General features: G+C 50.4%; 6 protein-coding genes across 14 annotated transcripts; 2 read left to right on the forward strand and 4 right to left on the reverse strand.

The window, feature by feature from the left end:
• The first annotated feature begins 40 nt into the window (after nt 1-40).
• On the forward strand, nt 41-1205 carry LOC1280466 (haloacid dehalogenase-like hydrolase domain-containing protein 2). Its single transcript, XM_320311.4, has 3 exons — nt 41-274; nt 349-874; nt 936-1205. The coding sequence occupies exons 1-3, from the start codon at nt 81-83 to the stop codon at nt 1110-1112; spliced, it is 897 nt and encodes a 298-aa protein (XP_320311.4). The 5' UTR covers nt 41-80; the 3' UTR covers nt 1113-1205.
• An 85-nt stretch (nt 1206-1290) lies between these two features.
• Nucleotides 1291-2474, reverse strand: LOC1280465 (NIF3-like protein 1). Its single transcript, XM_320310.5, has 2 exons — nt 2163-2474; nt 1291-2095 (listed from the first exon to the last, which is right to left on the reverse strand). Exons 1-2 carry the CDS (start codon nt 2351-2353, stop codon nt 1384-1386), a joined length of 903 nt encoding a protein of 300 aa, XP_320310.4. The 5' UTR covers nt 2354-2474; the 3' UTR covers nt 1291-1383.
• A 51-nt stretch (nt 2475-2525) lies between these two features.
• On the reverse strand, nt 2526-4333 carry LOC1280459 (histone acetyltransferase KAT8). Its single transcript, XM_061661242.1, has 2 exons — nt 4073-4333; nt 2526-4008 (listed from the first exon to the last, which is right to left on the reverse strand). The coding sequence occupies exons 1-2, from the start codon at nt 4331-4333 to the stop codon at nt 2611-2613; spliced, it is 1659 nt and encodes a 552-aa protein (XP_061517226.1). The 3' UTR covers nt 2526-2610.
• A 917-nt stretch (nt 4334-5250) lies between these two features.
• LOC3291533 (alpha-amylase A) lies at nt 5251-7094 on the forward strand. Its single transcript, XM_551967.4, has 2 exons — nt 5251-6752; nt 6853-7094. The coding sequence occupies exons 1-2, from the start codon at nt 5256-5258 to the stop codon at nt 6862-6864; spliced, it is 1509 nt and encodes a 502-aa protein (XP_551967.3). The 5' UTR covers nt 5251-5255; the 3' UTR covers nt 6865-7094.
• LOC1280294 (leucine-rich repeat-containing protein 1) lies at nt 6877-8632 on the reverse strand. The gene is made up of 3 exons (XM_320308.5): nt 8054-8632; nt 7354-7990; nt 6877-7014 (listed from the first exon to the last, which is right to left on the reverse strand). The coding sequence occupies exons 1-3, from the start codon at nt 8400-8402 to the stop codon at nt 6894-6896; spliced, it is 1107 nt and encodes a 368-aa protein (XP_320308.5). The 5' UTR covers nt 8403-8632; the 3' UTR covers nt 6877-6893.
• An 892-nt stretch (nt 8633-9524) lies between these two features.
• On the reverse strand, nt 9525-22174 carry LOC4577853 (uncharacterized). 9 transcript variants are annotated; one of them, XM_061661234.1, is made up of 8 exons: nt 22089-22173; nt 17721-18311; nt 14281-14748; nt 13900-14202; nt 13243-13830; nt 13064-13170; nt 12934-12990; nt 9525-12867 (listed from the first exon to the last, which is right to left on the reverse strand). In XM_061661234.1, exons 2-8 carry the CDS (start codon nt 17857-17859, stop codon nt 10522-10524), a joined length of 4008 nt encoding a protein of 1335 aa, XP_061517218.1. In that variant the 5' UTR covers nt 17860-18311; nt 22089-22173; the 3' UTR covers nt 9525-10521. The 9 variants fall into 9 exon arrangements, with proteins under 9 accessions (XP_061517218.1, XP_061517221.1, XP_061517220.1 ...); XM_061661237.1 differs by having other exon boundaries at nt 22044-22116; XM_061661236.1 differs by having other exon boundaries at nt 22069-22113.
• Nucleotides 22175-23381: the final 1207 nt, after the last annotated feature.

The raw sequence follows: 23381 nt of genomic DNA on the forward strand, positions 1-23381 counted from the left end.
TCAAAGCATAGCGCCAGTGTTGCCAGTTGAAAACGCACCGTTGACATTGCTGTCAAACAACGACCACAATCGAATTTCAAATGAAAACATTCACCAAATTCTGGACTTTCCAGAAAAGTGCCTCGTTTGTTCGTTTATATTCTTTTCCGGCCCTTTTTACCGTCCCACAACGCAACATGGCTGTGCAGCGTGTGAAATTAGCTTTGATTGATCTCAGCGGAACGTTACACGTGGACGATCAACCTACCGTGGGAGCAGTGGAAGCGCTGAAAAGGTAAGAGGGCACATCGTTTTTCAGATTTTCATCCACAGTTCCTCATATTAACAGCTCTCTGCATTTCTCCGCAGGCTTCGACAGCATGGTGTACAAGTGAAATTCGTTACCAACACGACGAAGGAAAGTGTCGGCTCGCTGTACGATCGGTTACGTAAAATAGGATTCGAACTGCAGCGGGATGAGATTTACGGTTCGCTAGGGGCGGCGGCCGAGTACGTGAGGAGAAACAACCTCAACCCGTACTACCTGCTGACGGACGATGCCCGCACCGATATGCCACCGAACGATCCAGAACGTGCGCTCGACTCGGTCGTGGTTGGGCTGGCGCCGGAACGGTTCTGCTACGAGCATCTGAACGAAGCGTTCCGTGTGCTGCACCAGCGAAGCGTCAAGCAGGAAGTTCAGCTGGTGGCCGTACATGAAGGACGTTACTACAAAGCGAAGGATGGGATCGCACTCGGCCCTGGGTGCTTTGTGAAAGGGCTGGAGTATAGTACGGGCGTGCCGGCAGTGTGTATTGGCAAACCGAACGAATACTTTTTCCGCTCTGCCCTGCCGGATGGCATCGATGTGGCCGAGTGCGTCATGATCGGGGATGTATGTATCAGGTGGATTTGAAAACGAGAGAGTAAGTAATGCCATTTTCGCTATATTACAGGATCCGAATGATGATTGTCTCGGTGCGATGCGCATCGGAATGAAGGGCTACCTGGTGGAGACGGGGAAATATCAACCGGAAAAATACACCGACGAAGATCGCCCCGCGGTCAGTGGAATCTTCCCAACGTTCAGTGATGTGGTGCAGCACATTATCTCCAGTTCGGCGGAACAATAATTTTCGACGGCGCGGAGGAATTGCTTGTAAGTCATAACCCTTAGTAGATTATTTATTGAAGCAATCTTGAAAAAAAAGCATGAAGGCAGTGAATATTACGCGAATTTACCAACCTAAAGAGACCTCCGAAACCATCCCGTCATGTAGTCGAATAGTTCAAATAGTTACTCCTTAAGAATTATTTTCCAAAAATTCCTTTTTTATTCGATCAATCGATTCTCAAACATAGCATTCTTCTGAAAAACCTACTGTGAAGGAAAGAGACCCTCGTTTAGTTTGCATTTTCTCGCAATGCCAGCTGCATCGGATCTCTATCGCTGCTCGAAACGTGAACCGTAACACCGCCGTTCAGCCGCTTGCTTAGAATATCCTTGAACACGCTCAGATAGCCACGCTCCGAGTTGCTGTGGCCAAGCAGCACCACACACGTGCCATTGCTCGTCGCCTCCAGCACCTCGTGGTGCGACATTTCCCCCGTAATGTACATGTCGGCCTTCACGCCCTTCAGCACACTTGCGCCCGATCCGGCACAAACGGCGTACGTTTGCACCTTGCGGTTTTTGTCCCCGCTCGACGCAAAGCTCACCATGGCACAGTCCATTGCCGTGTGCTTCACAATCTGCTGAACGGCATCGCGTTCCGAAAGAGGTTCACCCTTCACGGTACACAGCCGACCAGCACCGTAAGCCGCGTTGATCGGATTCTCCAGGATCGGTCGCGAATCGGCATGGGGAAGCGAGTCCGCTAGCCAATCGTTCACCCCGTTGGTTACGTTGTCCCAGCTCGTGTGAGGGGAATAGATCGCTATATCGTGACGGATGCAATCGATCACAATGCGCTCCTTCCACGACGCTTGGGTGAGTCGCTTGAGCGGTGCAAAGATCGGCGGATGGTAGGAGATGATCATTTGGGCGCCGGTTTCCCGTGCCTCCGCTACTACCGCTTCCGTCAGATCGATCGTTAGAAGGATGTTGGTAATGGAACTAAGAGCAAAAAAGGGTGCAAAATATCAGATATAAGGGATTCTTTTTGCATTCCATCCATCCTTACCTTTTATTATTCCTCGGCTCCACCAGTAAGCCTACATTGTCCCACTTTTCCGCCAGGTTTTCCGGTGCGAACTCGCTCAGTTTTGCGACGACCTCCGGAAGCGTTGCCATTGCACGTGTCTTGAGGGACTGTTGACCAAACTTCAAGATATTCCGATGGAAAAGGATAGTCGAGCAGGTTTTCAATAACATTCAACACGATTCTTAACAAATGAAATGGCAAAATTACTCAGTTATGCTCTGTAAATGCCGGTTGTAAGGAATGGAAATGCAATGTTTTTGTTTTTCTCCCCGATTTCTTCTCATGACATCTGTCATCAGACCGTGCAGGCGCAAGGTGTATACAATATTCAAACACGAACGATTTCGTTAGGAGCTACATGATTCTAGTTTTAATTGTTCACCATTAAAAATCGTTCACCGCTCCCACACCGCATGACGCGTTAAAGCTAATTTTTCTTTATCTGCTTCGCTGGGTTGTTGCGCTTCTGGGGCGTCCACTTGAGGTACGCCGGGTCCACCATCAGCTTCGGCTTCTTGAACTGTGGCATCTGCAGATGCTCCTGGATCTGCTTCATCGTCACGCAAATCACGTGCTGGCCCTTCCAGTACTTGACCATGTTCATCGACTGCAGCGTGTAGATGATATCGTCCGGCGTGATGCCGGACAGCTCGCTCAGCTCCTTTATCGTCGTCGTCCGGTAGTCCTTGATCAGCTTCAGCAGCGTGTACGCCCAATAGCTGCGATAGCTCAGCTTGCCCAGATCGGAGAGCGGCTTTTCCGGACTGCCGATCACTCCCTCCAGACGGGACAGTTCGTAACTGAACCCGATCAGCAGCTTGCCGTAGCCCTTGCGCTGGTAGGGCGGCAGTATGAGAATGCACGCGACATTGTTGCCCTCGGGCGATTCCTTCTCCTTGGAGAAGTACCCCACGATGTGCTGCCCTTCGCGGTCGATCTCGCACAGCACGTAGAAGTAGAACGGGTCCACATCGTAGTAAAGCGTTTTGTGGTCGAGGAACAGCTTCGCCATCAGACAAAGCGTCTGGCAGTAGAACCGGTGGTCCTTGCCGTCGATTTCAAAGATGGACAGCGTGCCCTTCCGGTAGATCTCGCTGCCCGGCGGTTGCCGTCTCGTGCAGACGGCCTTGTGCTCCTTCAGCGTTTTGGCCAGCCGCATGTACCGCAGACAGTACTCGCACACGTACATCGTGCCGACTTTGCCGTACTCTTCCGGGTACGGTGAAAAGTACCACGTGTCGATCTCGTACTTCCCGATGCGCAACTTGTCGATGTACTTCACCTTCGTGATCGCTTCGTGCTCCTTTTCCAGCGCCGCCGTGGTCGGGTCCATGTCGGCGTACGTTTTCTGCACGTGGTTGATCTCATCGTGGCGTCGCTTCTGGTTGCGCGTGATCTTGCGATCCGTATCGCCACCGTCCAGGCTGGATGCGATGTGATCCGTGCCGCCCAACAGCAGCGTGCTGGCTTCCTTCGAGCCCGGCTTTAGCCCGCTGAAGCGATCCTTCGCATTGGCTGTGGTCGATCCGAGTGGACTTTTCCTTGCCGTCGCCCCTTCGCCGGACGCGTTCGGTGGAATGGACGTGCTGGTGGAGCGATCGCCGACACCGGTCGGACTGCCGCCCGGCATGCTTTCGCTCGATATTCGATCCCGCGTCACCCATTGATCTAGCCGCCGGTTGAGACCTTCGTAGTGGATGTAGTACTCCAGCTGCTTCGGATCCGAGGGATTCTGTCGCGATTGTATCAACTGTGCCAAATGCCACGAACCATCCTGCCGCTGTACCATGTACTCCTCTCCAATAACCAGCTCATCTTTGTTGCCCTACAAAAACAAACCACAGTTAAGCTTTTGTACAAGAAAAAGCTTTTCCGCTTGTTATGCTTACCTCCCCGCCACTTGCATCCGGCGAACCGGCCGCACTGGAACTTACTCCATCCGGCCCGGACTGCGTGTCGGAAGCGGGTTTATCTTTCGTTTGTTTGGAACTAGCAGCAGCGGCAGCAGCAGTGCTGCCGTCTCCCGCATGTGTATTGCCGCTACCACCACCACCACCACCGCCCGTGCCGCTTGACGGAGACGACGCCGCGTTCGTTTTGTTTTCCTTCTCGCTGTCCGCGTTGGCTCGCAGCGATTTTTGCGAAACCATGTTCGCGGAACGTACACTGGAATGCGTTTTCCACCGCTTGCGGGTTGAAAAATCGATAGAATGACGTGTTTTTCCGACACGAAAATGCCCTCGCCAAAACTGCGACTCCGCTGCCGCTTGCTTGGGTATGAAAATGTCACTTGAGGGCAGTGTTGCCAGTCGCAGCTTTGATTGTGGTTTTTGTTTGGGTTTTGTGATGCGCTGCTCGAAAACTGCTCGAACGGGACGCTCGAATTAAAGTTCTAGAAATGGTCGGTGGGTGCGCTCAAAAGTTCGGTTGGTTTATTTTAGGAGATATTTATTTATTTTCTTTTACACAAATTATCTCGCAAATGGCTTTGTTTTGTGTGGCACCAAATTTAAATCCTGATCTTTAGTGTTATCATGATAGTCTGAGCGATTTTTATTTGAATTAAATCTGCCATTATCCTTCTCACCCATCAGTGGAATTTAAAAAACAAGGTTATTGCATACCATTTTTTGGCAAATTTCGCTCAAATCCTTGCTAATCACGCCAAAATACTGTGTTCTATTATCAAGAAGAACTTGTAATCTTGATTGACTTTACGTACATGCATTGCAATAACACAATACTTCAGCTATTTGTTATTTGGCTTTTTGTTCTTTTTAAACTCCATTCATATTGAGCATAACACACGCAAAATGGGAGATAACTAATCTCTACTGGAACTGGTTTGCTTGTCGAACAAGCTCACACCTCTCGACCGAACAACAGCACGCTATCAGCACCCCCGCGTCGTATCATGTAACGTTGAACGATAAAACAATCGCCCACCCTAACATTGCTTTCCCATCAACTGATTTGGTCGGCCAGAAGCTATAAAATGAATGCAATCCGCACCTATTGGTCCAGTGCCCCACTGTCGGGTTGTCATTAAATTGGTGTCCTTCCCTGTGAAAAATGAAGCTTTTAGTGCGCCTAGCACCGATCCTGCTGCTAGCCCTAACCGGTCGCCCGGTAGCCGCCCAGCACGATCCCCACTTTGTCCGCGGCCACAGCACGATCGTGCATCTGTTCGAGTGGAAATGGAGCGACATTGCGGACGAGTGTGAGCGCTTCCTGGGGCCCAAAGGGTACGGCGGTGTGCAGCTGTCTCCAGTGAACGAGAACATCGTCATTCGACTGGCCGATGGATCCCGCCCGTGGTGGGAACGTTATCAGCCCATTTCCTTCAAGCTGGACACGCGATCGGGCTCGGAGGCTGAGTTTGCGGACATGTCGCGGCGCTGCAATGCGGCCGGCGTGCGCCTGTACGTGGACATCATCATCAACCACATGGGAGCGACGCAACCCGTCGAGCCGGCTATTGGTACGGGAAGTTCCACGGCCATTCCCTCGGACCGTCAGTTCCCGGCGGTACCGTTCGGATGGCCCGACTTTAACCCACCGTGTGCCATCAACGATTGGGGCAATGCGGAGCAGATCCGGAACTGCGAGCTGGTGGGACTGCACGATCTGAACCAGGCGGTGCCGTGGGTGCGTGACCGTGTCGTTGACTTCCTGAACCACCTGATCGAGCTCGGTGTGGCCGGGTTTCGCGTGGATGCGGCCAAACACATGTGGCCCGCCGATCTGGCGGTGATCTTCGGACGGCTCAACAACCTCAACACTGCGTACGGGTTTGCGCCGGGATCGCGCGCATTCCTCGCGCAGGAAGTCATCGATATGGGGGCGCACGAAGCGGTTCGCAAGTTTGAGTACACGTTCCTCGGCACAGTGACGGAGTTTATGTTCTCGCACTATCTTGGTCGTGCGTTCGGTGGAAATGACGCCCTCCGCTGGCTGTCGAACTTTGGCGAAGCGTGGGGTCTGCTGGCGTCCCGCGAAGCGTTCGTGTTCGTGGACAATCACGACAATCAGCGCGGTGACTACGGTATTCTCACGTACAAACAGCCCAAACCGTACAAGATGGCCACTGCATTTGCGGCCGCGTATCCGTACGGCCAGCTGCGCATCATGAGCTCGTTCGCGTTCACCGACTTTGACCAGGGCCCGCCGTCCGATGCGCAGGGCAACCTGCTGTCGCCCATCATCAATCCGGACAAGACGTGCGGCGGCGGCTGGGTGTGCGAGCACCGGTGGCGCCAGATGTACAGTATGATCCACTTCCGCAACCTTGCCTGGGGTACGCCGCTGCAGCACTGGTGGGACAATGGCAACAATCAGATCGCGTTTGCCCGCGGGAACGTCGGCTTTGTGGCGTTCAACAACGAACCGTTCGACATGAACGTGATCTTGCAGACGGGGCTGCCGGCCGGTATCTACTGTGATGTGATTTCGGGTGCTCGCGAGGGCGAAACGTGCACCGGGCTGCAGGTGATTGTAGAGCCGAACGGGTTCGCCTCGATTTCTATCCGAGCCAACGCGGAGGACGGTGTGATTGCGATCCACAGTGAGGTAAGTGTGTTGGTGTGTGTGTTGCCGAATGAGGTCTGATGGCCGGGTGTAAAATCGATTCTATCAAACTAAACCACTTCTTCAATTCTCTTTAACGTAGTCTCGGCTATAAGGCTGTACTGATGGCAGTATGACGACGCTTTAGACGGGAATTACCCACGACAGCTCCTCGTACGTGTCACAGTTGTACTGGAACCAACGGTCCGCGCAAAGCTTCGAGCAGAACAACACACTAAGTACAAAATTTCGTGCATATTCCTTCCTACAAATAAATACAATTGAAGAAGAAAACAAAAACAACTTGAAATTAATAAACGCCAATCTCCCAAGGTGGGTACAGAACGGTTGCAAATGATAAGATTGTGAAATTGTGAGCGATAAGAGACGAACCTACGGAGGCAATTGTTATCTACATTGGGTTGAGGTTGGTTGTGTTATTGGGGGTAACTAGATTCGTAGCGGGACTACCAATTCTCCATCGAACGAAGCGATTTAGTAGATGAAGAAGTTACTGCGTGGAGCACGTGCTCGATCGTTCCAAACTCGGTGGAGACGCATGGTGTCCCTTACAACCGCGAAGCTGCGCGTAGCGTTCACTCACCTCTTAACCAGCGCGACGACTGCTTCGATGAAAATTTCCTTCTCACATGGTACACTGGCACAGTAGGCTACCGGCCCTTGAAGCAAACGGATGGTAAGGCACTGTGGCAAACCAAGCCGCTCCAAAACGTCCAACCGTACTCGACACCGGGAAACCACGCGCAACGCTGTCGCTAGCAAAGAGTTTGGAGCAATTCCCACCTTTTTACGATCACTCACATACGCCAACTCGGACGGAAAGTTCAACAGATACGGTACCGCTTTACAAACGAGCTGCCGATAGCAGGAAGGGTTTCGGATTCGCTTCACCTTGTCCTCGAGCGCATCGTAATCGGGCGGCGCGAAGCGCTCCAGTGCCAGTGGACAGTGCGTTAGGCTGCGGTTGTTGCTGAACAGCAGTGCAAATGCGAGTGTGGTTGTGTTGGTGTAGAACGGGAGCTGAAACAAGTTGCAACGTTCCGCGGACACGTACGTCAACCGGGGCAGATTGAAGAGCCGCGTTGGCACGGACACCAGCCCGGGATTGTCGTCCATCAGGAGATCTTCCAGCGCGACGCACTGTGACAGCTGGAGGGGAATGTTTGTGAGACGATTTTTGCGAATTTCCAGCACCTCCAGCTTGCGTAGTTGGCCTAGTTCTGGAAAGTAGCGGAAAAAAGGCAATGGAAATTGCGAATCAACACAGCACAATATGTACATACCAGCAGGCAGTTGATGAAGATAGTTTCCGTTCAGCAGCAGCTTGGTTAACTGCTTCAACCGTCCCACCGTGTGGGGCAACCGGTGAAGGGAATTCTCCGACAGATCGAGCGTTTCCAGACACTCGAAGCGGCCGATCTGGTTCGGCAGCGATTCGATCATATTGCCCGCGAGGCACAGAAACCGCAAATGGCACATCTCCACGAAGAACCAATCCGGTAGAGTGTGGATAAGATTTTCTTTCAGATAAATTTCGGAAATCTCCTCACTGCCCTGGCCGCGCAAACCCTCCGGGATGGAGCGATAATCGCGATAGCTTAGGTGCATAATGCTTCTGAAATCGCCTTCCATTGGTTTTACTTAATCAATTTTGTGTTGCAACAAATCAAACGATTGTGGAATGTAAATAAATTCACCACTTTGGTCCAACAAACAAACACAGCACACGTAACGATCGGTCTGCTCCTTCTTCGCTGTTGACGCTCGACTTTGCTTCGCGGTATGGTTAAATCGACTGGCCACAAGATCGCGTCCGTGGGGGCGCTTAGCACATGCGCCAAATTTTTAAAAATAACGAAAAGGGAAAAATTAAAAACACAATTACATCAAAACAAAACCATCATCAGCCTCTCCCCCTCTCCATAACGTGCTGCGGTCAACTCGGCTGATGCAAGTGTGCACGATCAGTTGTGTGTTGTTCTGCTCCCTTTCTCACTTTTTCTCCCTCTCTCTATCTCAACCAATGCTTGCTGAGTGTGAGAAATCTCAACCCATACAGACACACCTGCGTCATGACGCACGATCCAATAGTATGGGTTGGCCGTCTAACCCCCTTTCACACTGCCCCTTTCACGAGATGAAAAACTAAAATAAAAACCTACCCGAATGATGATTTGAACGCGAAAACGCATGGCGCAATTTTCGGTGGTACAAGGGAGGTCGGTCGGCCGAACGGGGTTTTAATGGTCAAGCCGGGAGTTATTTTTATCATGCACGAAATTACACAAACCGAGCACGATCGTGCTGTCTATGCAACGTCGATCCCTGTGTATGTGCCATGTCCTTTATATCACAGCTGGTGATGTTTATTTTGTTGAGCATGAGTGGCTGTGGTGCTCTCGGCGCGCCTACTTGTGTGGACGGGAGAGCGAGTGGAGCATGAACATTCTGAACATAACCTTTACCAGCTGATGTCGGGACGGGCAGAACCAGTGGCATCATGCAGCATTATAGGTCAAGGATAGGCAGCCCGATGGGCGAAAGAGAGGATGACAACCGATCAGCATGTTTCGTGATTTATGAGGTTATTTATTTTCGATGCATCTCGGTAGGTCATACCGTGACAATGAGTTCAATGGGTTAATTGCTGGGCTCGTCAGCATTAACATCACGACACACTTAGTGGACAAATTCGGCGTTGGGGGTGGTCATCATTTGTTAGCAACGTCATCAAATTCGAAACTGTTTGATGTGTTTCTTTTTCAATGTTTATTCAGTTTTATTGTGGCATTTTGTGTTTGTTTTTTTTTCTGCTTTTTTTATATATTAATTTATTTCCTACTGCAGTTACATCTGCAGCGTTTAGATTGCTTGCTTTTGCAGGCATGCAACTCATTTATTCGTTATTATTAATAGTTATATATCCTCTAGCAAGAATTACGTTCAACAACGTGCATTAAACAATGCGCTTTAATCGAGTGTTTTTAGGCGAGAGCGGGAGCATTGGGTGTGTTCCTTCTTCTAGAAAACAAAACAAAAAACAAAGAAAAACTGTCTAATGAATGCAGAAAGAATCTAAAAATTGATTAGTTTGTATGTTGCGGCGAATAAAACAACAACAGCATGAGTTAGCGCCAGAAGAAGAGCGCTCATCCGACGATCCTTTCTTTTTTAACCCCCCACCTCCCCGTAACGGAAGTGCATTTTACTTTTCTTTTTTTTTAACCTTCTTCTTCTTCTTTTCGTGAAGCTCTGTTTATTAACAGTTAGCAGCTCTACGGTGAACGAACGCTGTAGGGGCGGGTTGAGTACGATTATAGTACGAGTGCCATAGTATACTAATTTACGAATAACATTAACCGTATCGCCGTCTCGCGATTCGCAATTTGATATCGTTGTATCGGAAAGCTCACTCACACACACACACTCGGTCGACAGTGGGTGACGGTGTACTGTCGTGTGCATGTTTCCCCTTTGAGGATCATGTGCTGCTGTGTGTCTGCTGCTTTCCTTTTCTTTCTCCTACTATTAGTACCGTGTTTAACAACCTAATTGCATGATTATGAAAATCTTAGATCAAAACTTCTTACGAAATATCTCAGCATGAAGGAAAAAGGCAATGAGCGGTGTGTCACGTGTGAGTTTCGTGGGGGATGACAGGCTGCTCAGGTTATCATCGCGCGTAACGTGTATGTATAATGTGAGGATGATGAGCGTGTCGGCGGCTGGCTGCGTCATGTTAAGCCGATCCCTACATGATCGAGCAGCGCTTTGAGTCGGCCGCCCGATGCACCATTGCTGCGGATTTGTGTTCCCCGTTGGCATGAACGGCTGGCGCCTGTCGCTTGCCTTCATCCAGCCCGACCAACAGTGTTCCCGCATCATCGGGCAGAGTTTTCGGCGCAGCGTCAGCACCTTCTTGCTGGGTGGAGTTAAGCGGCGATCCCGGCTGGGAGCTGTTGGCGTCGTCAGACTGTGTACGATCTAGCCTTCCTTGTCCATCGCTCATGTAATCACTGTCCGTGTCCTCTCCCTCGAGATCGTACTCTTCATCTTCATCCTCCTCCGACTCGGACGTGATCGCTCCCCGAAGTCGCTCGCGGCGTTCGCGGCGCTGCAGCTGGTGGAACCGCTCGAGACGCTGAATCAGCAGCGGATTGCTCGGCAGTACAAACAACTCCTCGGTTTCGTGCACTTCCAGCTTTCGCAACAGCCACGAACCTACCACCTGGGTCAGAGCGGACTGGCTCGATTCACCGCTGGCCGGTTGACTTTCGATTGAGCTCACCATGGAGGAGGTTTCGGGCGAGGCAACTCCACCGCACGGCGCCGGGCTCTGTAGACCCGAGTCGATGCTTTCGGTGTATCCAGCGCCGGAGACGCTGCCACGCTTGGGACGCGCGTCGTCACCCTCCGATCCAATGCCATCATCCGCCCCGTCGGCTTGCTCCTCCGTTTCGTCCTCTTCGAGTGTGGGCAATTTGGGGCTGCTGACGGAACTGATCGTCAGCTGTTTGGCAGCACTGGTAAGCACGTGCGTGTCGATCGTCAGCTGGACGTCCATTGTTTGGTGCTGTTCGACCGGGTGGGACAAAACTGCGCTGGACTCATCGAGATCATTCGGAACTATGAGTTCCTCTACGCAAAGTGTGCTGTCAAGCTCGGTTGGCTCCTGTAAAATCTTAACATCTCCTTCGGCAACATGATTCAACATCTCTTCCACCACTTCAGGTTCCTGAGCAACCGATTTGGAGTCATTTTTGCTCTCCTCGATCACTCCTTCGGCGATAACTTCAACTTCTGGCTCCTGTTCCCTGGCTCCCAGTTGCTCGACGTCCGCAGACATCGTTTGTTGGTGGTGCATTTCAGTCTCAGTCTCGTTTAGATTAGTTTTCTCCTCCACCGCAACAGCAACGGCTAGCGAGGGGATGACTTTTTGAGCGATTACTTCCTCTACTTCCAACGCAACATTCTCTTCCGTGGGCGATACTTCGGCTAGCACACCATCGCTTTCCTTATCACAATACACGTCTGTAGTTGCAACCTCTGCAACCTCTTCAGCAACGCGACAAGCTCCCTCAAATAATGCCGTACCTTGCTCCGGGCCGTCCGACAGAGAGGACGGCTGCTTCTCATTGCTGACTTCAACATTCTGTGTTACCTCTTCATTGCTAGCTTTCGGCGTGATCGTCTCAGCACGTCCTGCCTTATCACCACTTCGTCCACGGCGGTGTCCCGCCGCCGAGGACGAAAATTCCGGCTCGATTAGCTGAAATCCTTCCAGCGGTTGCTTGCTGAAGTTGCCCACCGACTTCCGGAGCTGCTGTCTTTTGTGCTTGTGTGTCTTTTTCTTACTCTTAGTTGGCTGCTCCCGGTTACCGTTCGCGTCCGGCACCGTGGAACATTCTACCGTAGTAGGCGCAGCTTGTGTCGGTGCAACTGGCTGCACTGTGGCGCCGTTCGTGTGTTTCGTGTTCGCGCGCTCTTCCGCAGCAGATTCCTTCTCCGCTCCAGGCGCAGTGATCGCATCCTGCTCCGGCAGCTCCGATGCAACACGCTTCTTCCGGCCATTCCGATCGATGGTGGTCCAGCACAGGTCGCTCTCGTGCGACACCGATGCAGCCGCTTTCGGGCGCGTGAGATCAATGTTCTGGGCGGCGAAGGCAAGCGTCGACTCGATCAAATCCTTCTTGCGGTTAGCTTTGCTGGACGTTGGCTTTCCACCAACTGGCACTGGAGATGGGTTTGGTGCTGTAGCTGACTCTGAAGTAACGGCAGCTTGGGCAGCAGCAGGCACGGCCACTACTACTTTGGACGTAGATTTTGAAGCTTTTGGTGCTACTGGATGACGATTTCTCGCCACTGGTTGAGCGTTGCCTGGCTTGGTGCTGTGATGATCCACTTTGTCATTCGACGTGGTACAGACGGCTCCAATCTTGGTGGCGTTTGGAAGTGAGTTGGCTACCGGCAGTGCAGCAGGTTGGAACTCCTGCACGTCGGCATTTAGTTGATACGACTGAAGAGGCGCATCGTTAGAAGGAACTTGGCTTTCTGGCACACATTCGGTAGTCTCGCTACCGGCAGCGTTGGGTTCAAGCTGCAATGAGACATTGAATGTTAGAACAACCTCCACTTTTTGTGTGTTTTTGCTTCCTTCACATACCACCATTGCAGATGTGGCGTTTCCAACGTCATAAGAGTTACCGTTTAGCGCTGGCATCTATAGAAAAAGGCACAAAGAAATAACCAATTATTATACTGAATTGCACTACTGGGTTAGCTCCCATTCTCACCTCCTCAAAGGTACGGAACCGCTTTTTGCGCTTCTTAAAGCTCGGCTGATGTCCGTAGACCTCCTCGTTTGTCATAGCGTACTCGCCACCGCAGTATAATGGTAAACCTAACACGGAGGACGAAGATAGAGTTAGAGTACTTTCCAAAACGACACTCTGAGGGTGTGATTTCGACTTACCAGCATCATCATACATGCGGCACTGATCCATGAACCAGTTGGGATAGCAAAGCGAATTATAGAACTGAGCGAAATCGTACCCATTCGTGTACGGGAAGAACCCATTCTCCGAGTAGTCCTGCGGCTCCTGCACGTCACACACTGCGCAAGCAGCAGTAGCAGCAGCAGCATCAGCGGCCATCAGCTCCCCGGCCAACTGTGGTTCGCCGTTCGGAATGATCTCTTCCGGCACCTGCTCCAGCGTGGGAAGGGCACCGTTCGCGTAGAACTGGCCATCACCGGCGGTGTCACCGCACTCACCGTAAGCGCCAACGGCAGCTTTGTTGCTTTCGTACTGCGCCACAGCCTCAACATCACCGACCGGTGGCGCATGGTTCGGAGACGATCCATCCAGCAGATCAGTCGATTCGTTCGCGTTCGTTTCGTCCGTTGCATTGTCATTTGCGTAAAGCATCGAATCCGTCGTTTGGTCCCCGGCGGACGTCGTGTCTGTCGGCGGTGACGGTTGGCAGTTGTTGTAGTTCGGTGGGTAGATGTACGTCTGGCCACCGTTAAAGTACGAAAAGCCATTGTTGTCTACAGCAAAACCTGTCGGTGGGGAATAGAATGCGTTAGTAATCTTGGGATTTTTGGGAAGTGGACGAAAGATCCTCTTACCATTCATCACCAGTACGCCCGTCTCCGTGAAGTAGCCGCACGGAATGCACGGGTAGGAATAGTCAATCAGCTGGCTGCCGTCGGCCGCATACGACCCACCGTACTCGGACGTGATGGATTCCGTCGTGGAAATGCTGTTGCTGCCTCCGTTGTTCCCATCGCTGCCCTCGCTAGTGGTGGCCGCGATCGAGCTGGAGCCCGTGTTCGACGTACTGGCCGTCGCGACCGAAGGCTTCGGACGGGACAGGTAGCCCTTCTTGAAGAGCACGTCCTGTCGCGGGGTTGTTATTCGGGTGTACTCATCTGTTTTTTTTTGGGGAAACAAGATTAAGTTAAATCGTGTCTTATGGAGACGCTACTACCGCTTGTGCCTCCCCATACCGTCGTTAATCGTAGTTCCTCCTGTTTCTCCTCCCTCGCCGGAGGTCGTTCTGTTCGTGCTGGCCGAAGTTTGCTGCCGTCGTGGGTAGTGCTCGTAGTGCGACCGTTTGCCCGCGCCATAATATCCACCCCCATTACCATAGTAACCGTTACGGTGGTAATGGCCGCTGCGGCCATTGTTCGATCCGGTGGACGCCGCTCCTCCGCTCCAGCTGGTTCGCGAGTTGTTGTACGGAGGAGGTCGACGTCTGTGGTAGGAACCGATGGGACGTCGTTCCGAGCCTGCCACACAGTCGCTGCCGGTGCTGGTGTCGGTTCGATGCCCACTTTGCTCCTGCACTCGCTCATTTCCTTGCATTTCCTTCTGCTGCTGCTGCTCCTCTATTATTACATCAGTTCTAGGTGCAAACTCTTTTCCGACCTTTGCAGCTAGACTAGTAGCGCCATTGTGCATTTTGTGCCTGTGTCCTGTGTCGGATGAAAAAAAAGAACGTAAAGAATAATTAACACACATCCATTGTTGTTGATCGCCCCATTGGTATTGACGTAGTCGCATTCAAGGTGACGTTTGAAACATTGCAGATATAAAACGTACAACTACACTACAATTGCGTCCCGTCCCGCCCGTTGCACACATTCTCAACGAACCACAAATTGTACAATTTTGGCAACGGAAAGCAGCGTAAAGCGTAACGCTATTTTTACCCTTACTATGCCGTTTTTGAAGAGTACTGAAAGAGGCACACACACACAAAAACAAAAGCAAAATGTCCCACCAATGTGTGTCCGCGTGTTCGGAATCGGCATGGTGGCGGGTGTGCGATGTGTCACGCGCCACGTTTTTGCTCGCTCGGTTCCCGCGCGCAGTCCTTGCGTCACCAAAAATAGTGTTTCTTGGTGCGCCGCCGCCACTCGATGTTCCCAATATCACTTCAGCCCCCAGGCCGCAGAACTTCCTCACCCGCACCGTTGCTGTTGTTGGCCGAAAGCGAAACTCATCGCAGCGAAATTGCAACTTACACACACCGCACACAACACTGCCCACTGCTGTTTGGCATGGCATGCTGATGCTGCTGCTGATACCGGGAGGAGAAAGAAAAGCGGGCGACCCAAGACACTGTGGGTTGCCGTTGACGACGGGCTGGCTCCTTTGCCAGCGGGAAGCCGCGGCAGCTACAACGCGCCATCATGTGACCGACCGATCGGTGAAGGTGTACTGGGCGCACAGAGCGGTGCTCGGTGCTTTGCAGTTGTTTGCGCGTTCGGCGGCGGCCACCACGGCGGAGAACGGCCACATTTTGGTTACTTTGGCCGAGCTGGTGCGGGCGAGTGTAAACATATTTTTAAAGCCGCGAACACCACACGCGGGTGGGTTTATTTGCCAACTTTACATAATGCCAATGCGCGCGTGTGCATTTAGACAAACGGCCGAATGATGCAATTGATCGGTGAATTGAATCTTGTAAGAAGTTTGTTTTCTCCTAAACGATCGAGAAGTTTGCTGCTTCCTTTATTCGATCCATGTTCAGAAGTGAATTCCACTGTAAAAAGCAATAGAACTCATACATGTTGCAACAAAAAGCAAACCTATTTGACTATCGGGCCAGTGAAGAGCCACTGCTTATGTGCATATTCAATTTGTCGTGCAGGAGAGCTCACAGCAGCCCGGTTTCTTTTGGCCGGCGTTCAAAAATTCTTCCAATCGATTGCAAAAATACCGGCAGAAAAGCGCCACCAGAGCTCGCTTGTCTGGCTTGTGTATTCTGTACAAGGCGAAGTGGGAAGAAATCCCTCCCGACTGGCCGGACAAGAGGAAGAGGAGGGAGCGGAGAAACAAAAAATAGACAAACTTCACAATCACGAGACACCTGACCCACATCGCCGCCAAACGGTCCACTTATGTAAGCTCGATGGAACGGAACGGAATGCGAGGTAATTAGCAGTTAAAAACGAGACGCAGAGAGAACACGACCCTTTCCCTGCCATTCTGGTCCAGGGTTGTGGAGGACGCCCCGATTATGATTGCAAGAACCATAGAAAAAAGATCAGCAAAGAATAAACGATTATGGGAGAAAACATTTGGGCTGATGTAACCGCTGGGTAGCGTGAAGAAACTCCCAACACTGGCCGTTTGTATGCGAGAAGAACCGAAGACTGAAAAAATGGGGAAAAAGACATGTCCGGGCGTTTATTTAATCAACACCGGGTCTGATTTGCCTACTCAACGGGGCTGGTAAGGTACGCTGCAGCTATCTTGCGAGGAAGTTCATTTGACTTACTTTTTTTTCGCTTCTAGATAAGCATAACGCATGCTGATATGCACAAACCCTCGACCCGTGTGTGTCTGCTTGTCGCTTTAAGGAACTCCTTGTGTGAAGAAGAGGAAAGCAAATCCCAAGAAGATCACCATTGTACGAGGAAGTTACCGTTTGCTTGATGGATGGAAGAGTGCTTCAGGGGTTTCTCGCCATGGCGTCCCGTTCCCGTAAAGAGGCCTACCATATCTTATCATCGATAGGGCCCGACCGGCACCATGTGCTCTACCTGGTACATGTGCCTTTGGTGCCATCTGCACTCTTGAAATCAGGTGTGATGACTCCCGCTAGGCTTCAAACCATCGACCTTCGGTGCCTGGACACAGCCAGTGGACCCAGTGTGCTCTTGATTAGAAAGTGTATCATAATGAGCTCGGTGCATAAAGACGGACCCGATATTGACGAGGAAGTGGAGCACTATCGTCTCTAGCGAAGAGCATTCGAAATGCGGTAGATAATTAGCAGCACAAACAAACCGCTGTAACGGACGAAGGAAGTGGCAGGCGCACTGGAAATAACGCGCAAGCCACAGCAAAAGGAAGATGCAAACCGAAGATTCCAGACGGTGTGGACTACTGTGCCTGCTTGGATTAACAGCATTTCTATTTGCGTGTTGGATCATTTCTCTCGCTACCATGGCGACGACTTCGGGAGATGTCTTTAACTGTTCTGGGAGTTCGCTTCCACAACGAAGTGAGCCCTCCGTTCGTGTTTCAGAATTCAGTTAGCGCATAGTTGAATGCTCCAACATCTCCAAACTCTCCCTCGGGATCGCTAGAAGCATCTCCATCTTTGCGTCAAACACTTCAGAGCCACCGGCGTGTGCGCTAGCTGTCACGCAATTGTCGAAAACCATGTGATGTACACGCGGTACCACCGCCCCACCATCACCGACCGGGAGAGGACAGAAAGAAGGCAAACAACACAACAAAACAACGAAAACTCGCCATCAACTCGCTCGGTGCGTTATTTCTGGAAGCGACTGCGTGCGACATTCCTACGCGGCCAGAGGCGACATGCGACATGCGTTTTCGAGCAAACCGCTCGGAGGGAACCTCCCGGGGACATTTGATTCCTGTCAAAAAGCTGCGTACTGTCTGTGGCTACTCCTCCCGCTACACTTACCTTCTCCATGGTGCTGTTGCTGGTGATGGTGGACCTGCGTCTGTTCGCTATCCGAGCCGGTCGCATTCGAGGTTTTGGTGTTTGCGTTGGCCAGCGACAAGGACACCCATTTGGTCTTCCTTTTTGCACCCTTCGCCATCGCCTCACTGGGGACGACCCGAGGTGTCCTTCAAACTGGTGCCGGTGGGCTTGTTAGGGCTCTTGCTCTCGTTGCTTTTCCCCTTTCGATGGGTAACACGGGTCTTCTCGCACTGTTCCGGACAGTTTCTGGTGCTATCTTGAACGATGTGTGCTGTCGGCTTGCGGGTCGTGATCGGATAGAATCATTCAAAGCTCGATCGGAGGGTTTCGGTCTGGAATTGCTCGTACGGGAAAAGGAAGATCGGGGGGCATGTACACTATTGCACGGTTTTGGAGATGTTTTGGGTCACCAGAGTTGGTGTTTCGGTGGAGTTATTGGTAGCGTTGATGGGTGGAGTTCGATAGGGATGGTCAGGCTAGCTTCTAGAACACTACTACTCTTTCTCTCTGGTTAACTTACAAACGCACACACTGACACACTCACATGTACACTCGAAACTAGTTATGATTCTGGAATGGAAGAGTAAAGACACAAGGATATTCATACGAATATAAGCACGGATTCACAAGAAACACATTAAGAACATCCTTTACTAGGCACTAACTAGACTCGAGGATCTTCTCTAGATCATCGGATCTTTGGATAAGATCGTCTTTCACTTTACACCATGCACCAGCCCATCGTATTCCACGCTTTGTGGCTCAATGTTTGATTTCTCCAACCAACCAAATCGTGATCGTTTCCCTCGACGTCTTAGATAATCAGTCACCGGGTGGTACATACGTGCGCCGTCTTCTTCGCTTCGAAGCACATAAATACACACAACTCTCCACAACGTTTCCTACACCACAAAAACCTCGCATCCTTGGGCAATTCGCGTCCGGCAATCGGGCAACTGGCGGTTGTTTTCGTCACTTTTCTTTCTTTCGCCACTTTGCAGGCCGCGGGGAAAAAGAACACTCTCTCACAAGACGCCCCCCTCCCTTCCTGTCACTACCTCACTGCTCTCTCCCGCACTAGTTCATGGTTCTATTTGTAGTTTCTTTCCGATGGGAGGGATGCTTCCCTTCCCATTCCTATGTGTGATCGCACGATCGCCGATGCTGCCTGCTACCGATCGACTCATCTCGCACACACGCGGAATCACACCGAAAAAGAGTCTCTCAAGCCGATCGTGAACCAAAGTTTCACGTTGGAGCGCATGTGAGACCAACAAGACCTCTATCTGTCTTGCCTCTGTCTGTCTGTATGTGACTTGTTGTGTGTGGTTGTGTATGTGTGCTTGCTCTAACACGGCTAGTAATACATATCTTAAAATGTCGCTATCTGTACAGCGGCTGCACCCGCCCTGTACGCCTCAAGCAACCGCCGCGACACTCTCTTAAGCCCGTCGATAACGATGGATGCGCGCGGCCGCGCACCTTTCAGGGCTCCTTCCCTTGCGTCGTTCTCGCGTTGCATAATCAGAGCAGAGTGGGCGCTCCCTCCTTCCCCCTTCCTTGCGACGGATCATGAGGCTGATAATGATGATGACAGCTCCGCAAACTCACGTGCTTTTTGGTTGGTTGCGCGAACCTAGAACGCGGATGAGCTGTGTTCAGTTCATTCAAACAGCATCACCATCAGCACAACTACATTAAGTATATCACAGCTACATTGTTTGTTTGGCCTCGAGTGAGTGAGCGCAGGGAAGGAAAGCGGTGACATTCTTCACCGATCGCGCAGCTACAACTACTCTCGATCGCCGGGAATGCTCACCGTCCTCTCGCTGGGTGCAACTCGCTGCAAGTGCATGGGATTGCCAAAAATGTGCACTTAGAGGGTTTGCCACTCGCCCAAGAAAACCGTTTTCTTCGTTTGAAGCAAGCTGCAGCGGTGCATACGGGCAAGACGGCATGACGAGGAACGCATTTGCTGCCTGTATACGTGTGTGTGTGTGCAATTGCGAAATGTGTTCTCTTTGTGATTGGGTGTTTTTCTTTTCTTTTCTTACACACACACACACTCGGGGTTGGGATAAATTAAGCAATCAATTCCTCGCCATCCTTCTAGCTCGTTCCGCTGGCTTTTTTCGTTGTTCGTGCATTTTTTGTTGTTGCAGGAACAGAGGATTGGAGCAATGTGGGTGCAAGGTAAGGTCGGCCGATGTTTGCAATCGATGTTCGACTTCCTGTTCGCTCACAAGGGATATCCCTCTATAAGGTACGGTGGGAAAAGTAGGCCTGCTTCGACCAGTTGGTGCAGTTGGTTCGCAAGCACGATTTACACTTCTTTTTTTGTCGGTGAATTTTGTCGTACGGTGCAATAAAAAGAAACCCGTGTACGTTAAAACCTTCAAGAAAGTTCTTTTGCGCGTTTTCTTCTCCGCCGCGAGTGCCGGATTGAAAATAATCCAAGTATGTAACGGTAACGACAAACTGACGAATGACAAAACACGCATTTTCTCCGGCTCCGGTAACCGTGTTGATGGGTGTGCTTGTTTGTGTGAGCAAATCGAAGAAAAACATTGGCCACCGTATGGAAAGCTACCACTACCACTACTACTACTACTACTACGATGAATGGGAAAATTCCTCTCCCAACCGCCCTCCCATCATCTCAAAGGCCGGGAAAGTCAATGTGCTCGCTCAAGAACGACACGGAAAGAGCGATAGAGAGCAAACTGCTAGCCAAATGAGCATATATGCATATGTGTGTGTGTGTTTGTAGCTGTGTGTGAGAAAGAGCAGGCAAGCAGGTGAGATAGAAAGAAAGAAAGAGAGAGAGAAAGGGGCGAGAATGTGTTATGCACGAGATCAGCTGTTATGTAATAACGGGTCGGGAAAATGCATTCTCCCCCCAACCCTCCCCTCGCTCTCCTTCCGCACTCTCCTCGCACAGTTTTCTCTCATACGACCACCACCAACACAATGGTGTGGGCAATGGTCGCTCGCACACGCCACCAAACGTTCTGCCAAAGTAAGGGGGCTTTTCCACTGGAAGTAGCGCCAGCCGGGGGAAATGTGCCAGAACAATCTAACCTCAGCGCCACATCAAAAGGGAATGGAAAAACACTGCCTCGCTGCTCGCAGTGGGGCTGCGTTTTGTACCTCTCTTCGCTTGCTCTGCTAATTTACATCCTACCGCAGCAAACGCTCGATTTGCTCGCACCATTACACGACATTGCAAAACGGACGGAAAACAAACAACCCTCCGACCACCACCACCACTAATCACTTATCAACTGTACAACAATGTAATACCGCGTGCTAAACGCGCTTTAAATGCAGTTGCAGCAGGAATTGCAGCAGGTCCGTTTTTTTTAAACATTTCACACACACATCTTCGGCAATCGCTTCTCTTCCGGCGCGGATTATGAGTTTTCAGTCGGTCAAATGTTATTGCAACATCGCAGCAAGCAAATCCTCCTCTCCCCGGCACAACAAAAGCGCCCATCGCAGCAGGCGGGGAGTGGAAGACCATTTTGCCCAGACCTTTGTACCACCATCTTTAATGCTGGTGATGGTGCTGGGGATAGTGGAGCCGGGGTAGCAGGAAGCTTGTTTTCTGATCAGTATCGGTGATTTCAATCAGCCCTCCCGCCCGGTCTGGGCTCTCGGCAATAGGCCGCACAGATGAGCGAAATGCCGTATAAACAAGTCCTCCCAGTATCTCCCCACAAAAGGGGGAGCATTTTGCGGAAGTGAGCGGGATGAAAATAAGGAAAATGAGGAAAACATTCCGATGTCTCAGGTATTTCACAAAGTTGGAAAATCGATTGCTTCATTCCGTTTGCCGTTCGTTCTCCCATTTCCTGCTGCACGAGTCCGGGAGGATGGAAATTAGTATCCCCCTCCTACATCGTCGTGTTCTCGCACGTCTTGAATGTTCTTCCAACTAATGTGTGGCACCGAAAGTCACATTTTGGGTTACACAATCACTACGGCGAAGGTGACATAAACCGCGAGCACACGACCGCTAGAGAGCCGGCAGTTTTCTTCGCATTTTCACAACCGTTCACACTGTCGCTGCTAGACTTTCGGCCGCCGTCTCTAATTGGTAGGGTTTTCAACATTTTGCACCAATGCTTGAACAGAACCAACACGAACACCAAAAACACACAATTCCGCCGTTTTAACCCAACGGTCAAAATAATATCACGAGACGAAGCACACTGCCTCTTCCGGCACTTTTGCGTTTTGCGAAGGATACGGTGCTGGTATCGATGCTGCTTCTGCTGTCTGTATTATGGTTCCAAATACCGTGCCCGCTCTATCGCTTAGCTACCGAGAAAACACGTCCGATACCTTCATGACATTAGATGACTCTGGCGCGAGAGTCGCAGCCGTTTCTAGCGCGTGCTCTCCTACCTCGCCGTATGTTATCTAACGTGCATGCGAACGTGAGCCGCACACCATCACACACGCGGCGAGGTGAGCAAATCATCGGGCGACTCTGCTTTGAGTGTGTGTGTTTGTGTGCGTGTGTGTGTAGTACAAAGTGGTAGTTGGCGAAGAATTTCTTCGGAATAGGGGAAAGCGGGGCAAAATGGGCATGTTAAGCAGTTTACTGAATATTCCTTTAAATATGCCACAAAACACAATTTTTCTTTCATTATTGTATGCCTCCACCCTTTATCTATGGATTGAAATTGCCACATTGAAAGAAAACAACTTAAAATCATGAAAACAATGAAAAATAAAAGTTGATGTTTTACGAGAAGCTATTTTGACACGCGGGGTAAAATGGGCATAGCCCTGGGGCAAAATGGGCATATGTAAACAAACTGCGAAACGTCAAAACACTGGGGCAATATGGGCCACAACAACGGCGCTTAGGTGATGGTCTATGCTTTTGTGCACGTTTTGTGAAATGTATTTTCGTTCTATCTGTTGTTTTGCTGGTCAGAAAGGCCCTTAAAATTCTTCCAAAAATATGTTATCGACATTAAAACAATTTTTACACGTTGAAATCTACAAAATTGAAACTTTTCAAGCTGTGGCTGTCATCATTATTGAGGCGACAAATACAACACCATAGCCTCACCAAGCGCCAGATGTCAAAAGCATCTGCCCATTTTGCCCCAAGCGTAACTGTCCATTTTGCCCCACGTGAAGCATTTTTGTATTTTTTGTTATATTAGTAAAAATACGAATTCAATCGCCTTGATTGCTTCAGACAAATTGTAAAGAAATATCATATCTTTAAAAATATATCATGAAAAACTTCAACGCATCCCTGTGACACACGTTTAAGCTTATTTTCGAAGTGGCAAAAATTACATCAATATACTGCTAAACCTTATTTTGCATTTTTCTTAGTTATTTGTTATATTAGGGTTATGAAACTTACATGGTGTTCATAGAACACTCTAATGAATGCATTTTTAGCATTGGAAAGTATCTTTGTAGTCAAATAATGCTTAAATAGAGGGTGCCCATTTTGCCCCACATGCCCATTTTGCCCCGCTTTCCCCTACTTACTCTTTTGTCATTTTTAGCGCTATGTAAGGCTGTAGTGGTATGTTTAAGTACTTCCTTCTTGCTTAGATTCTGTACCTGATTTCACTAGAAAGATGTTTTTTTTAAATAATTGTTGAG

Source organism: Anopheles gambiae, chromosome 3 (genome assembly GCF_943734735.2).
Source record: "Anopheles gambiae chromosome 3, idAnoGambNW_F1_1, whole genome shotgun sequence".
Taxonomy (NCBI): domain Eukaryota; kingdom Metazoa; phylum Arthropoda; class Insecta; order Diptera; family Culicidae; genus Anopheles; species Anopheles gambiae.

Coding starts and splice junctions, on each gene's coding strand:
- LOC1280466 (XM_320311.4), top strand. CDS start 81: ATGAAAACATTCACCAAATTCTGGACTTTCCAGAAAAGTGCCTCGTTT. Junction 275..348: donor GCAGTGGAAGCGCTGAAAAG/GTAAGAGGGCAC, acceptor ATTTCTCCGCAG/GCTTCGACAGCATGGTGTAC. Junction 875..935: donor AGTGCGTCATGATCGGGGAT/GTATGTATCAGG, acceptor GCTATATTACAG/GATCCGAATGATGATTGTCT.
- LOC1280465 (XM_320310.5), bottom strand. CDS start 2,353: ATGTTATTGAAAACCTGCTCGACTATCCTTTTCCATCGGAATATCTTG. Junction 2,096..2,162: donor GAGCCGAGGAATAATAAAAG/GTAAGGATGGAT, acceptor TTTTGCTCTTAG/TTCCATTACCAACATCCTTC.
- LOC1280459 (XM_061661242.1), bottom strand. CDS start 4,333: ATGGTTTCGCAAAAATCGCTGCGAGCCAACGCGGACAGCGAGAAGGAA. Junction 4,009..4,072: donor CGGATGCAAGTGGCGGGGAG/GTAAGCATAACA, acceptor TTGTTTTTGTAG/GGCAACAAAGATGAGCTGGT.
- LOC3291533 (XM_551967.4), top strand. CDS start 5,256: ATGAAGCTTTTAGTGCGCCTAGCACCGATCCTGCTGCTAGCCCTAACC.
- LOC1280294 (XM_320308.5), bottom strand. CDS start 8,402: ATGGAAGGCGATTTCAGAAGCATTATGCACCTAAGCTATCGCGATTAT. Junction 7,991..8,053: donor TCTTCATCAACTGCCTGCTG/GTATGTACATAT, acceptor GCTACTTTCCAG/AACTAGGCCAACTACGCAAG. Junction 7,015..7,353: donor GTCGTCGCGCTGGTTAAGAG/GTGAGTGAACGC, acceptor ATTTATTTGTAG/GAAGGAATATGCACGAAATT.
- LOC4577853 (XM_061661233.1), bottom strand. CDS start 17,859: ATGGCGAAGGGTGCAAAAAGGAAGACCAAATGGGTGTCCTTGTCGCTG. Junction 14,749..17,720: donor GCAACAGCACCATGGAGAAG/GTAAGTGTAGCG, acceptor CATCCGACACAG/GACACAGGCACAAAATGCAC. Junction 13,171..13,242: donor CCGCATGTATGATGATGCTG/GTAAGTCGAAAT, acceptor CCTCCGTGTTAG/GTTTACCATTATACTGCGGT.